The sequence below is a fragment of the Ovis aries genome, chromosome 18 (genome assembly GCF_016772045.2).
Source record: "Ovis aries strain OAR_USU_Benz2616 breed Rambouillet chromosome 18, ARS-UI_Ramb_v3.0, whole genome shotgun sequence".
Classification (NCBI taxonomy): Eukaryota; Metazoa; Chordata; class Mammalia; order Artiodactyla; family Bovidae; genus Ovis; species Ovis aries.
In genome coordinates this window covers 65,753,537-65,769,745 of record NC_056071.1, presented here as the reverse complement: position 1 = coordinate 65,769,745, position 16,209 = coordinate 65,753,537, and the positions used below count along the sequence as shown (strand labels likewise).

Here is a 16,209-nt window from a genome sequence, read left to right as displayed (position 1 = left end):
GAACTGATACTACGTGCCTTCTGAGGATAGGCGGTAAAAGACAAGCAGCTCTGTCTTGTTTGCTGAAATATCAAGCCACCTCGTGTCTGATCACACAGAGGTCTCCAGGCTGGAGAGGCCCATGTAGTGGCTCTGACCAAGAGCCCCAGCAGCCTTCTGACAATACCTGTCAGTGTGCCAGATTAAGAAGTGGTCTTAGGTGGCTCAGCTGGTAAAGAATCTGCCTGCAATGCAGGAGACCTGGGTTCGATCCCTGGGTTGGGAAGATTCTCCTGGAGAAGAGAACAGCTACCCATTCCAGCATTCTGGCCTGGACAATCCCATGGACTGTATGTAGTCCACAGGGTGGCAAAGAGTCAGGCACGACTGAGCAACTTTCACTTTCACTTAGGATATGCATCTTTCAACCCAGCTGTTCAAATCCCCAATCCTTTCTGGATATCCCAAGTGAAGTCCCAGATATGTCATTCCCATTTGAATTACACTCCTCACACAAAATCTGTGAGTATAATGAAACAGTTGTTGTTTTACACTACTAAGTTGTGGAGTGGCTAGTTTCACAGCAGTAAGTAGGATAACTATATAATAAGCAGGAAATAAACGTGAAGCACCTGACCTAAGTTAACAAACAGAAAAAGTAACTAGAATACATTACCATGGGATGTAGAAGGTTCTTTATCACTGAAAATCTTTAATGTCTAGAAGGCAACCGTCTTTTAAGAAAAAAAGTATATAAGTTCCTTTAGTTCATTCCACTAGTGAAGCTAACACATGCCTATGAATAGCAAGGCAAGTCTGGGACAGGCAAGGGCTACGCAAGGGAAGGAAGACACGGAAAGAGGTGGAGACAGTATGTGAACGGAGTGCCACCAAAAACACCTCATGTGCCTTCAACAATCAAAGTTGCCTGCCCAGCTTAAATCATGCTTTCGGACAAAGAATGGTAAGGCTGAGGGTAGAAGGCTATGTTAGGAAATTGTTCTACGTTTACTCCTCTCTGGGATTCTCATTTTAATCTGCTACCGTGGTCAATGAAGTCATAAAGGTACTCACTATAAAAAGAATGGGGCTATATAAAATTCTAGAATAAGACCCTTGAGTTCAGCTTACTCAAACTTCATATGAAACTCTCCCAAAATAGATTTTCATATAAAATGTCCTAATGGTCAAGTGCAGTTGTGAGAGCTGGATCATAAAGAAGGCAGAACGCCAAAGAATGGATGCCTTCAAACTGTGGTGCTGGAGAAGACTCCTGAAAGTCCCTCGGACAGGACGGACATCAAACCAGTCAATCTTAAGTGAGATCAACCCTAAATATTCACTGGAAGGACTAATGCTGAAGGTGAAGCTCCAGTATTTTTGTCATCTGATGTAAATAGACGACTCACTGGAAAAGTCCCTGACGCTGGGGGAAATTGAGGGCAGAAGAAGAGGGCGTCAAAGGATGAGAAGGCTGGATGGCTTCACCAATACAACGAACATGAACTTGGGCAAACCTGGGAGATGGTGAGGGACAGGAAGTCCTGGTGTGCTCAGTCCATGGAGTCACAGAGAGTCAAAGACATGATTAGGTGAATAAGCAATACAAGTCCCACAAGATTTAACCTCCACCCCCAAGCAACTGCTTATTAGTGAGAAATACAAACAAAACATCTTAAGCTTTGTTCAAGCTTCAGCTGTGAACACCAAGATCCCAGGTAACCCAGATACAATAAGGTAGAAACAATGCCTTGTCTAGTCTACACAGCACTGTGTAAGACTAACCAACCTTTGCCAAGCAGCTCAGGTGACCTAAGGGCAGTGCTAAAGAATCTAGTTTGAAGGAAAAGCTGGACTTGCCTCAAAAGTCATTTTCTTCCAGTGCCGCCAGCTGCCCTCTCAATTACTGTACAGGCAGGTGCACGTGGGTCAGCACAAACCCTTTGTGACTACTTGTAGACCAATTCCAAGCACATTCTTTAAATTCCCATGTAAGACAACATTACAGTTGGGAGAGTCCCAAGGAAGAGATCTGTTTTCTCATTATTTTGAAAGTTTAAAATGGATAGGAGACAAGTGAATTTATACTTCAATCTTCCCAGTGGTAATCAGAAGTGGCTATACTCCTTGACTCTTACTTCCAGCTTGGAAACAAATTCCAGGGATAAAATCTAGCCATGTTCTAGAATCCAGAGCAATCCTCTTTGAAATTAAAGGTCACAGATACTATTAATTCATATTAAACTGTGTATGAATCTCTTAAAAGTAACTACAATACAAATAATCATGCACTACACAGTCAAAGGGCGTCCCAGATGGAGGCGCGGGAAAGAACCCAGCTGCGCTGCAGGAGGCACAGGAGATGTGGGTTCCATCCCTGGGTCAGGAAGGTCCCCCTGGAGTAGGAAATGGCAACCCACTCCAGTGTTCTTGCCTGGAGAATTCCACAGAGGAGCCTGGAAGGCTACAGCCCACGGGGTTGCAAAGAAGTCAGACACAATCAAGCCTACACACACACAATCTAAACGGCAAATATTCTACTCATTGAAAATTTCCACCTTCACCTAATTTACATAACAAACGAAAACGACTCTCAAACTGAATAAGATCTTTTCCCAAACACTTTGACCCAATAAAAGAAATTAATTCTTCAGAAAGCAACCTTTTTTTTAAAGGCCCAAACAGCTTGATTCAATAGACAGTTGTGCTTGGAAGTTAGCAGATTAAATGAAATCACACTACATGTTTTAAATTAAATACTGTATACTTAGTACTGTTGCCTGATACATAGTAATCAACAACCAGTAACTATTTTTATTCTCAATAACCTCACTTTCAACAAAGTACCAATTTTAAAACTCAAGGAACCTGAAAATGTTATTGAAACCACCGAAATCTCTTCTTTAGTCACGATACAATCTAAAGGGACATAATTTAGTCAGCAAGCCTTCACTGAATACTAACAGAGCAATTCTTTAAAGTGTGGTCCCTAGATCTGAAGCATTAACATCATCTGGTAGAACTTGTTAGAAATGCAAACTCTAGGACCCCAAAGCTAGAATCAAGGTCTGGGGGTGAAGCCCAGCCATCAGAGATTCCATAAGCCTTCCAGGCAGTGTTTGCTCCAGTTTGAGAGTTAGCAGGCTAGTTTCACAGAGCTCGGGGTGCTGTGTTCTGCAGGGACTGGGAGCCCAAAGGCAGAGGAGTGATATAGTTCCCAGGTATATCCTCCATGGAGCCTAGCACAGTGCCACACACCAATTAGGCACTCAGGTCTGAGCAGGGTAATAGTCAAACAGCCAGTGGCTGGCCAGACAATGACAACATCGGTTTATTATTTCACAGAGATAAGAAATTCTGATGACTGTTTGCATTAACAAACAATGCAGTAAGTAAGGACACAATGGGCACACACACCAGGAGCTGTTTAACTGGCAAAGTACTCCAGGGCCTCTGGAAGTACTTACTTACGAAGTGTCATATGCTTTGAAATGTAAGTGGAAAATACATTTCAAATTTACCAGTACACAAACATAATTTGTTCATAACCTCTATGCAGGTCAACTGCGGAACATAAACTAAAATGCAAACTTTTTGCTGCCTTTAAAAAAAAAGCACCTTGTTTCACTTATTAGCCATCTATAATACGTGGACCCCAATACAGATTCTAATTTAAACAAACCGTTAAAAAAAAAAAGGCAACTGAGGAAACTTGAACACTGCTAACTGGGTATTTGCTATTAAAAAATGATGACAAAGGATTAAGATTACATTTTTAAAGAAGCTTTACCTCTTCTAAAAGCTTTAGAGATGAAATGATATGTACTGAGCTTGATTCTTAAGAGACAGAACATATAAAACCAGTCTGGTCACTGAGCTGCTGAGTACACAGGAATGGGGGTGCTAACTATACGCCACAGGGTTTGAGAGCTCTGGCTCTGCTGGCATTGTGGCTGCTGCTTTGTTGAGGGGCAGGGGCACTGCGCTATGTGCTGTAGAATGTTCAGGTGCACTCCTGGTCAGTAGCAACCCTCTTCCGTTACGACAACCCAAACCAACACTGTCCAGTGTCCACCGGGGGCCAAACTTGTCCCCAGTTGAGAACCACTGATAAATACCTATTAAATTCTCTATTTGCTTTCCACAGAAAAATACTTTTAAAAGTCTACTTTTAATTATACTCTGTATTGGTACAACTGCATCTCCCTAGTTGAATAATTACTACATAAAATTTAGAGAAACAGTCTGATACACAAAAAGGCAGAGAGGACTGGGATGGAGATCTGAGGCCTAGTAGATGCTCTGCTGCTAAAGTCAATAGTTACAAGCAGCTCCTGTCACCTTTTTGAGCCTCAACATCCTCATTAGGTCCAACTGTTTGACTAGTCCTTTTGAGGCTTTTTTTTTTTTTTTTAATCCTTTTAAGGTTTAAAGGGAAACAGTCTACCAGCTAAAGGTGGATATTCAAATCTGGAAATCAAATAAATGAAAATAGAGTAGTGTACCAGCATGAAGAGATTTTTCTTTTTGCAAATTATCTGCCTTTTATTATTCTTGACCTATAAGCACCATTCTTTACACAATTATATATATTTAAAATTTAAATAAGATTTCGGGGGTAAGCAAAATGGAATCTTCTTACAAAATATAAAGACAAAGCTAATTGTCATATCAGCCAAAATTGTCCATCAACTGGTGAACGGATTAAAAAAAAAAAAAAAAAACGGTTACACACCCAAACAATGAACTACTTACTACGCAGCAATAAAAAGGAAAGAACTGATATACACACAAACACAAATAAATCTCAAAAATAATGCCAAACTAAAGATGCTAGACACAAGATTATAGGCTCTTTGATGCCATTCAAGTAACGTTTTAGAAAAGGAGAAACTACAGAGACAGGTAACAGATCCATAGTTGCCAACAGCTGGGGGAAGGGAATTGTAAAGAAGCACAGGGCACCTTTTTGGGCAATGGGAAGTTCTCTAACCATGATAGCGATTACATAACTAAATATTTGTCAAAACTCATCAAACTGCACACTTGGGAAGAGTGAATGTTCTATCTCAACATACACAACTTAAAAGAGCTGCCCATCAAACTGAGAACTCCCATTCATTCTTGAACTCTCATCACTCAACTGGCAGGAAGTCTCATACTCAGTTCAGGAGTATCGGGTAAATAATATTGTATATGCCAGACGTGAAACACCACGCAAGGTATCACACTGTGAAAGATATACAACTACTTTCAGAACATGTCAGTACCAGAGTTAAAAAGACGGCACGGTGAAATAATGCAATGATGTGCTACAAACCTCTATTTTACCACTGTCAGAAATCCAATTTTAAATACATTCCAAGAGAATAAAGGCACACTCCATACCCCACATTTTTTTTAAACTTAGTAATTTCTAATGACACACAAAAAGATTACACCATAATTCAACAAATTCAACAGAGAACCAGTGAAGACCCATTTGGTGTAAACCCTTCATTATCACAAATCTGCTATCATTGTTTCTGATTATAGTTTACTTAGAAATTATGCAGCTCCTGGGACTTCCCTGGTGGTCCAGTGGTTAACACTCGGCTCATCCACTGCAGGGGGCCCAGGTTCCATGCCTGGTGAAGGAACTAAGATCCCACATGCCAGGCAGTGCAGTCAAAAAATAGAAAAATAATAATAGTAACAAAATACAAAGTATGGACCTCCTGCTCTGGTTCAATGTAAGACTGTGCTTCTCTGAGTGAAAATCAATGATGCAAGTTAACTCACATTTTTGCTTGCTCCACTCTACACAGTCAAAGAACAAGAAAACAATGAAGAATTAGGTTCTATGAGAAAATGAATTCACCAATTCACCTTTTGATTTTCTATTACTAATAGATCTTCTATTACTAATAAATTTTCTATTACTAGTTCTATTCTAATAATAGATTTTCTATTACTGTTTATGTAATTTTCTAATCCATGTCATGGAAAGGTACATACATCACTGTGCTACTGATTTACCAGGTTAAAGAACATTAAATATCATCCATTAAAATACCAATGCGATGCTTTAGGCCAAGATTTACATCAACAGATTAAAGCACCTAATAGTTATCCAGCAAATTAAGTGGCATTTTGAAGACTAAAATGAAGGTATTTGATACCACTAAGTCACAAGGTCTCAGGACGTTATTGAAAGCATGATAACAGGCAGAGCAAGTAATCTTTTCCTAAGTGACAGCATTTTCTTGCCAGGAATTACCTCATAACATTTATAATAAAAGGCCAGTGAAGTTTCTTTACAAGTTATTTTCTAGATTTTTCTTTAACTTTTTATTTTGTATTGGGGTATAGCCGATTAGCAATGCTGGAACAGTTTCAGGTGAGAGGGACTCAGCCTTATCTATACATGTATCCGTCCTCCTCCAAACTCCCCTCCCATTTAGGCTGCTCCGCAACACTGAACAGCTTCATGTGCTATACCTTAGGTCCTTGCCGGTTATCCACGCAGCAGTGTGTACACGTCCATCCCTCCCTCCCCACCCCCAACATAGATGTTTTTAACAGACGATAACTCACAGCTAGACTGGAACAGTCCTGAAGCCAGAGCTAGACAAAAGTTCCAATCGCACTGGGACAGAATCAGCATCTCTCCAGTGGAATTTTTACTACAAGTTGTCAGTCACTAAAACTGTGTTCCTTGCCGTTTCAAAAAGTTCACACGAACAAAAGCCAAGGTTCCTTTTACAGAATCATAGAATGTGAGTGCCAGGATGGACCAGAGAGCTCATCTAAGCCAAGCTCTTTTGAGGAAGGAGAAGAGCTAAGCCCAGACTGGGTGACCCTCGCCTAGGCAGTGCGAGGCAGGCAGCTTGACTACACACCTTCCTTTGAAAGGTGCTTAACCAACTCCTTCAAAACAGAGTCGTCTGGAAATGCGGCTACTCCTCGCTAAGTCTAAACTCTCTCCAAGAACTTCTGAATAGCTCTGGAGTTCCACCTAAGGGGGCCGAAAAGATCCCTCCGAGGGCGCTTACTTATAGTGACTGTCACTAAACTCAGCTGCAGACGATTTACAGAAGGAGGCATAAAGGACAGTTCACTTGGTCCAATCAAGTACGTTGAGTCAACACCGCGAACCAGTTTTTAACCCGAGAGCCTCTCAAGAGCTGCCTACTTCATCTGAAAAGCGACACGCTCCGAGAGCCCACTGCGCGGCACCGCCTCTCAGGACCGCGGGCGGCCACGCTGCAGCCTCCACGCTTCGCTTCCGAGAGAGCCCCCGGCGTAGCCACGGAGCCGCTTCCCGCCCCGCGCGTTCAGGAAACGGGCCGCCCACCGGAGCCCGGGTGGCGGGGCCAGGGACGCGGCCGCGCTCCCGCGGGCGGCGCGCGGAGACCCGACCCGAGCGGCCGCCGAGGTTACTCACGTTCTCAGTGTCCCGTTCATTCACCGTCGGCAACGGGGTCCTAGTGGACATTTTACTTCACTTCACTTCACAACGCGAGGGCGAAACAAAACAGCGCGGCCCCGGGGCCGGCGTCGCGGCGTCGAGCGCCCGGCGGTTCCGGAGCGGCGCCGCGGGAGGGCGGCTCCCCTCCCCCACGGCCGTCTAGAACCCGGGCCGGGCCCGGGCCGTCCCCCGGAGGGTCGCGGGGCTCATGCTCCCGCGGCCCCGGCGGCCGCGCCGAGGAGCCCCGCGGTCGGCGGTGGCGGGGCCGGGCCGGCGGCGGCGGCGGCGGCGGGCTGCGGCTCGGCCCGCCGGCGTCCCCGCGCCTCAGGGCGCCCCGCAGGCCCGGACCCCCTCGCCTCCTCCTCCGCCCCCGCCCGTCGCGCCGCGGATTTCAGCGCCGGAGCCTCCACACAGCGCCGCCGGCGGCCCCTGAAGAAGAGGATGTGGAGTGCGAGACAGGTCCCCGCGAGCTGCGGGCGCCGACCATGGAGGGGACTGCGGAAGCGGCGCCTGCGCCTGGCTGCTCTTCTCCCTCCGGCTCGATTTCCGCTTCAGCCTCCGCCCGGTGGCTTGCCGACACCGCCGCTCCCGGCACCTTCGAGCCTCACGGACCCAAGATGGCCGCCTCTCGGCTTCCTTTGCTGCCTCCGGATGCCGGAAGTGACGACACCGCCGCCTCCCGGAGTTCGGCCAATCAGCGAGGCCCGAGGAAGCCGGCCGGACTGCTGTTGCTAGGGGCGACTCCTGGGCCGAGGGGGCGGAACCCATGGCTGGGAAGGGCTGGCTGGTACCGGCGGGCGGCTGGGGCGGCTAGGGCAGCGGGTTCCTGAGCACGCGGCCCTCGGGAAGGAGCCGGCAAATGGTCCTGGGCGGCGGCCTGAGCTAAGACTGCTGGACTGGCGTTTGTAGCGTCGATGGAGCGTCTGCTGTGTGCAACAGCCGAGGTCGCGTCCCTCAAAAGCTGGGAGCGCGCCGCATCTAGATGGAGCCGTGACAGTCGTTTGGGGGCCAGGGCTGCGGGGAGGAGCCAAGTTCCTGCATCGTTAACGGTGACCCGGGAACCGTGAACTCAGTCACCGTTCCCGCCCCCGGCACGCTGGGCAGCCCTGGGCTGAGCTCAGCATCCTGAGGGCAGCAGGCCCGTCCCGCCCACGAGGAACTCGCGGTCGGAAGGGAGAGAGACCGGGACGCAGCTTGCAGAAGGAAGAGCGCTACAAGGGGGCCCGGGGCCCTAGAGTCCCCCTGAGACCACTGCCTAACCCCCGTCGCGGGGGAGGGTATGACCGGACTCCGTCCCCGGGTCCCACCTTGGGGCGGAGTTTGGTGGACCCTTGCAGACTGGGACGTTGGAAATAGAACCTCCCCTGGAGCCCTTCCTAGCTCCTGAGCCTCTGAATGTGTCCCGTGGGCCTGCCCAGAGTCTGGCCGGCGGTGGATGGAATGCTTCGATGTGGGGTTCTGAGAAGGCAGGGCGGAATGAGCTGGAGTCAGTGAACAGCGTCTACCTTGTGGGCTCCAGACATCTGTTACCTCATTCAAGCCTCGGGGTAACCCTCTAAGATGGGCAGACACACGTAGTGATCCCAAGTCTAAACAGGTTACAGTGACGTGACCAAAGTACTCAAGTTGGTTAGCTGCAAGGCTGGGATTTGAACTCATATCCTAAAATTTCCATAAAAGAAAAGCGCTTGTAGTGGGTATGTCCTGCTTTTCTTTTTCTATTTTTAATGTTTTCTCCTTTGGTCCCCCAGGATGTGACTCCTCTTGCTCTGTCTGGGACATTTCCTGCCCTGTGAGACATACATGTCTTTAAACACCAGAATCACTCCCAGAAAGGACAGATGCTCACAATGTTAGGACATAGGAGTACTAGATGCAGTCAGGGCTTCCATCGCTTCCTCTCAGGAAAGTGTTCAGGCCAAAGACTGCCCTGTTTGAATGAAAATGTCCTTCTCTTTTTTTGGCCGAGCAGAGATGGTTGGATTTTTGTTAGTTAAACGTGTGTTTCACACAGTTCAACTGAGCAATGCAGGTGAGCACAAGACTGGGGGGGTCCCTGTAGGCGCATTTGGCCCCCAACCTGGGGAGTTGGTCAGGAGAGCTTCCTGGAAGAGTGGTGGTGAAGCTGCATCCAAACGCATGAGTCGAGTTAGCCAGGTGCTGGTGGCGGAAAAGGGATGCTGAGCAGGATGAGCTGTATGGATGAGGAGCAACGTGGTGGTTTAGGTAAAGGTCAAGAGGTGAGCGGTGAGACTGGAGGGGTAGGCCAGGCCCAGGCCAGGTTTGGACACAGCATGGCACTCCTGATGACAGGAATGTTAACTAGGTCAGCTGCATAAAGACCCGGAGGACCCACAGAAGGGTTTCAGCCTGGGGCAGGAGCTGAGAGAAAGGGTTTGGACGGTTCAGAACATTCCACATTGGCCAGAGAAGTGGCTGGCGGATGAGATTTCCACCTCAACGCTTTATTCACTGAAGGCACACATTAAATAATGAGTCAGTGAATGCCAAGAGGTAAGAAATGAAACTGACAGTACTCAACAAGATGCTTCTGGTTTTCATAAAGGCTAGAATTAAAGAAACACTTTGAAATTTTCGTAGCACTTGTGTCAAATGATATGATTGTACTATAAAGACCTGGAAATGGGGGGCAAGGTGGACATGTGACATGCAAAATGGAGGAGGAGAAAAAAAGAACCACCACCCACTTTTGTGTCTGAAGGGCCCTCTGCAGCCTAAATTATGTACATCTAAGGATCTGTCTGGAAGAGATGGAAGGGCAGGATCTGGAAATTGTTCTTGAAATGTCTTCTGTCCTTGTTCATATTCCTATTTCCTGTCTTCATATTTTTTAATAATTTATGTGTTTATTTTTGGCTGTGCTGGGTCTTCATTGCTGCGTGGCCTTCTCGTTGCGCCGAGTGGGGACCACTCTCCAGTTGCAGTGCATGGGCTTCTCATCGCAGCGGCTTTTCTTACTGCGGAGAACAGGCTCTAGGATGCTCAGGCTTCAGCAGTCGCAGCGCGTGGGCTCAGTAGCTGTGACTCCCGGGCTCCAGGGCACAGGCTGTGTAGTTGTAGCGCACAAGTTCAGTTGTCACATGTGGGCACTTCCTGGATCAGGGATGGAACCCATGTCTCCTGCAGTGGCAGGCAGCTTCTTTACCACTGAGCCACCAGGGAAGCCCTTCCTGTCTTCATATTAAAATAGGTTTATCTCAGGCTCCTTGAACTGAAAAGATGTAACTAAATACACCAAGTTGTGTATGTGCACAGATAGTGCCTGCTTTCATGTAAGATAATCTGGTCCTCCCCTTGCTGCTGTAGGCCAGAAGAGAAACTGAGCCTGAGTGAGGGGAAGTGACTTGTCTGAACTTGCACAGCTGATTAGCAGTAGAGCCAGGATGGGCCCTGATTTCAGAAGCCCCAGACTTGTGTCCTTGTCCACAGCTACTATGGGCACCTGGTGGGATAATCTGTTTAGCACCCACTCCATCCCAGCACCAGAAAGAAAGAGCAACTGGATCAGTCCTGAAACTGCCCTCCTCCAGACTTCTTATGCCAGAAAAAATAAGCCCCTGTTTGTTCAAGCCAGGAGAGTTTAGGCTGGCTGTTACTTGCAGCTCAGTGCATTCCTAACCAATACTATCATGTCAAGTGGTCAGATCTCCTGATCCCCACGCCTGTGTTCTCTGCACCACACCTAGTTCGGACAGAGGTAGAAAGACCTGCTTCTGCCTGCCCATCACACCACAGCACTCACAAGCACAATTCTGATGTGAGAGGGTGTGGGAACTGCTGGGATCCAGGATCCATTCCTCAGCATGTGTGTGCAAGCGTGTTGTTGTCATTGCTGTGTAACTGATAAGGAACAGAATGCTGAGCGCTTACAATAAATAAAGTCAAGAAGAGAAGGAGTTCCGTGGTGGCTCAGCGGTAAAGAATCTGCCTGACAATGTAGGAGACACAGGTTTGATCCCTGATTCGGGAAGATTCCACATGCTGCGAAGCAACTAAGCCCATGTCCCGCAACTATTGAACCTCTGCTCCAGAGCCTGAGAGCTGCAACTACTGAAGCCTGCATGCCTGGAGCCTGTGCGCCACAACAAGAAAAGCCACCACAATGAGAAGCCTGCGCACCGCAACTAGAGTAGCCCCAGCTTGCTGCCACTAGAGAAAAACCCCTGCAGCAACCAACCCAGAACAGCCAAAAATGAATAAATAAATGTGTAAATAAAATAATAAAGTAAATAAAAGTAATTCTATATTTTATTTTACGAAGTAAGAATAAAGTAAATAAAAGTGAATAAATAAAATTATCTCTTTAAATATTTTAAATATTCGGTTTCTTTTTTAAAAAAGAATTGTGATGATTGTGGGACATCTGGGGTCATCATGCCTGGAGGCAGGGACAGGTGTGTTCTCAACTGGGTCACAGGTGCTTCGAGGCCACCACCCAGGGAAATACAAAGTCCGTTCCAGACTCTGCCCTCCTTAACATCCATAGGCAGAGGGTAGAGAAGGGGTCAGAGCAGACATGCTACTAGCTTTTTAATCCACTGCTCTGATGATAAATTCCTTCTTCACCCCCATGAAGACACTGTTGTCCTCTGCGAGGGCCAGCAGACAGCTTAGGGACTCTCGTGTCCTGGCCATTGTGCCAGGATGACTTCCAGACTACCTGGATCTTCCCGCTTGTTATGAAGCCCTGTCGTGTTACTTCTTGCATGGGACCTTCTCAGACTCGCTCCCAGGGAGCAGAATCCTTGATTTTTGCTGTCCGGGTACATGCTCCTGCTGCTGCTGAGTCGCTTCAGTCGTGTCCGACTCTGTGCGACCCCATAGACGGCCTCCTACCAGGCTCCTCTGTCCCTGGGATTCTCCAGGCCAGAGTACTGGAGTGGGGCGCCATTGCCTTCTCCGTCCGGGTACATAGTACATTCACTGAGCTCCAGCTGTATTGGCAGTGCGCCAGGCGCCTATGCTAAGACCACTAACTGCACCAGCCTGCTGAGGGGGGTGACAGCCGGGCTCAGAGAGAGGCTGTAAGTTGTCCAGCGTTGCTACAGTCCAGAGAAGAGCCGTGATCGGGCTCCGGAGCTGTGATTGGTCCCTTTTGTTCTGAGTAAGCGGAAGGCATTCTCGTCGCGTTGTTTACCTCCGTGGAGGGCTCAGTTGGAAACCCAACATAGATCTGTCGAGGGTTTTCCTCCTTTCTGTCTTCCACAGTACTGTATCTTTTCAGGATCACTGTGGATGGACTGCTTCTGAGATAGATCATTGACTTCGCAGCCTTCCTAAACACACTATTCTGAAATTTTCAGCTTTTATCAAGGACTCACAGTCCCCCTGGCAATCCCCGTGAAGCACTGCAATATTGGGGTGATCTTGGGGGATATGAAGATAGAAAGGGCCACTTTCCCCGTAATTGCTGGCCCCAGGCTGTCGAAATGTTCTAGTCTCTCATCTGCTGGAGATCACAGATCTAAATCCAGTCCAGGGGTGCATGTGTATGACCCTCTGTTGGGTGTCCTTGCTACATCCCGACAGTGTGGCTCTCTGTCCTCTCAGCTCTGAGCTGGGAAAACCCACTGTTTAGAACTGTATCCAAAGGTCTATGGAGAGGGTTTCCCTGGTGATTCAGCGGTTAAGAATCTGCCTGACAATACAGGGGACAGGGGTTCCGTTCCTGGTCCGGGAAGATCCCACATGCTTCGGGGCAACTAATCCCATGCACCACAACTCCACGACAACTGAACCCACACACCTAGAGCCTGCATACCGCAACAGGAGCAGTCCCTACTTGCCACATCTACCCACACACAGCCAAACAAAATTAAAAAGGAAAAGGTCTGTGGAGACAACAGAGGCGGCAGAAAAGCAAGGGCTCTGGAGTCTCAACCCTGGATGTGAACCCTGGCTGTGGCCCTGAATGCTGGGTGACCTCAAGCAAATTGCTTCATGTCTTTGAGGCTCAATTTTTTAAATCAGTCAAATGGGAATAATAGAACCTTCTACCCGTGGTTGCTGTGGGGATCCATGGAGATAATGCCCAGAGAACAGCCAGCATGTATATGTGGAATTCACCTCCCACCACAGAGGGGACCCACCTTCCCGGGCAGCTGCACTTCTCTGTTCTCCCCTGGATGAGCACTGGACTTGGAGGCTGGAGACATAGGTCAAGGCTTTACCAGGCCACAGGTGGCTGGGGGTCGGGGGTCTCTCCTCCTCCCATCCAATTTCACCCAGCTCACATGTTGTTGAGCTCATTATAGGAGGCAATGGGTACAAATGTGCTTGGCAAGGGGCCTTGCAATACAAAACTTGTTCGTGCTCATATTTATTGTCTCTATTTTGCAGACAGGTACATGGAAACTCAGGAAGGGCAGGAGGCTCACTCAAGTTGCTCTAGGCAGAAAGTAATGCCATCATATTCCACTTCGGTGGCCCTGACACCCTGCTGCCTGAAAAAACAGACAGACAACAAAAGGATGAGGGAGATAAAGGATGAGCGGGTAAATAAAACCCGCTCTCTCCTGGAGCTTCCTATCTGCCCATTCCTTTGGGGTTGCTCTATTAAGCAAGCAACCCCAGGACTTCCCTGGTGGTCCAGTGGATAAGAATCCGCCTTCCAATGCAGGGGATGCAGATTCGATCCCTGATCGGGAAATGAAGATCCCACGTGCCGGGGCAACTAAGCCTGTGTGTCATAACTGGGGAGCCCACGCTGCCGTGGGCTGAATGAAGGGTCCTGCGTGCCCCAACTGGGACTTGCAGCCAAATAAATAAACACATGAATAAATAATATTCAAAAAGTAAGCACCCCCCAAGAAATACACATCACCCAAATACAAATCATAACTGTTAAATGTAAGCTGTGTCTGAGCAAAGATTTCTACTAAGTTTCCTGCCTAGCCGTGGAGCCCCTGAACCCCCACAAGCGCCGTGTTAGCCCTTCACGGGGGCCCTCTACCCTTCCCTCTGCCCTTTCCTCTCTTCCTCTCTTCCACAATGTTAGCTGAGCACCTGTTTTATACGAAGCAGTGGTTTAAGCAATGACCTTGAACAGAAAAATTTAAAGTCCTCAATGTCATTTACAAGATGTGTAAAAGAACTCATGAATAATATAATTTCAGGACATATAATAACTAAAAAACTGAATCGGGGCAAAGTGGTAGAAACTAGCTCTTTTGGGGTTTTGTTGGTTTTGTTTGGGGCCATGCCTGTCAAGCAGCATGCGGGACCGAACCTGTGCCCTCTGCGGTGGAAGCACAGTGTCCCAACCACTGGACACCTGGGAAGTCCCTCCCTCTTTTTTGTTTTGGCTGCGCCAGGTCCCACTTCCGTAACATGCAGGATCTTTACTGGGATGTGGGGGAATCTAGCTCCCTGACCAGGCTCCCTACATTGGGAGCGCAGTCTTAGCTACTGGACCACCAGGGAAGTCCCTGGGGCCCCTGAATTTAAGCAGTGAGAAAATGAAAATGAATGGCTGACTTGTCCATCCACTCAGAGGAAGGAGCCTGAGTTTGCTCGTGTGGTTAATCCCTCAGCGGACCAGGAGGAAGCAGAAGCCAGGGACCCACCAGGGACAGAGGTGCTGGAGAGGTGGCAGCTCTTCTACCTCTGACCTCCCAGGGGATGCTTGGGGCCTGCCAGGCCTGGGCTCCCTCTGGTGCAAGAAGGGGCATCAGCTGGGTCTGGATAAGCCCCAGCAGGCCATGCCCACCGAGCAGGGCAGTGGGCTCCCTGGGGACCAGCATGGCGTGCCTACATCGTCTCTGCGCTGCCCTGGGGTCTCCACATGTCAATTCCCTGTGGGCACTGTAACAGCTGACCATAGATGATGGATTAAAACAACATACATTTATTCTTTCACAGTTCTGGAGGCCAGAAGACCCAAATCGAGGTGTTGGCGGGCTACACTCTTTCGGGGGCTCTGGGAAGCATCTGTTCCTGACCTCTCCCAACTTCTGGTGGCTGTTGGTCTTCCTTGCCCTGTGGCTGTGTCAGTTCAGTCTCAGTAACACTGGCATCTCCTCTGTGCATGTAATGTCCCACGGCCTTGTCCTAGCTGAGGCCATGCTGAACTGGGCAGCTCCCAGTCTGTCCATCGCTGACTGCAGGTACCTGAGCAGATCAACCTGGCTGAGATCAACCAGACCCACCCAGATCAGCAGAGGCACTCAGCTTACCTGAACACTCTTGAGCTAAATTAATACTTACTATTAAAGAGAAAGAAAAAAAAAGGATACTGTGATGGCATTTAGGGCCTACCTGAATAAGCCAGGATAATCAATTTCCCCAATCTCCCCATCTCAAACTCCTTAACAGAATATCATCCGCAAGACCTTTGGCACACAAGGTAACACCTGTAGGCTCCAGTTTGGCACACGAGGTAACACCCGTAGGCTCCAGATATCAGACCCGGGATTTTGACGGTCATTACTCATTTACTATACTTGAGTTTAGTGGAACTAACTAACTTGCTCAAGGTCACCAATCTGAAGTGACAAAATGACCGAGAGAGTGTTAAAATGTGCGGACAGTTACTTTATGTTGACTATTTTTGTGGTTTTGAAAGTAAGGAAGGCAATTCTTTACTTGCTGCTAATGGATTTAACTTTGTCTTGAAGTCAGTGCACGAGGGTGTCATAAACGGTCGACTGACCTCCTCTCTGTCCCTCACTGTGGATTCGGTGTCAGGAGCGGACAGAGCTCCGCCCACCTTGCACCTGGTTGGCTGAGTAGCCCTGCCTAAGACCCTTCCTCCATCCCTC

The 16,209-nt window shown here is 48.2% G+C and overlaps 1 protein-coding gene across 10 annotated transcripts in view; it reads right to left on the bottom strand.

Annotated features, from left to right (window-relative positions):
* Positions 1 to 8,048, bottom strand: part of MARK3 (microtubule affinity regulating kinase 3) — a 110,981-nt gene extending 102,933 nt beyond the window's left edge. For all 10 annotated transcript variants that reach the window (XM_012099079.5, XM_004018007.6, XM_012099084.5 and 7 more), the window contains exon 1: positions 7,406 to 8,048. In XM_012099079.5, the coding sequence (XP_011954469.1) occupies positions 7,406 to 7,456 (51 nt within the window). In that variant the 5' untranslated portion in view covers positions 7,457 to 8,048. The remainder of the gene's footprint in view (positions 1 to 7,405) is intronic.
* Positions 8,049 to 16,209: the final 8,161 nt, after the last annotated feature.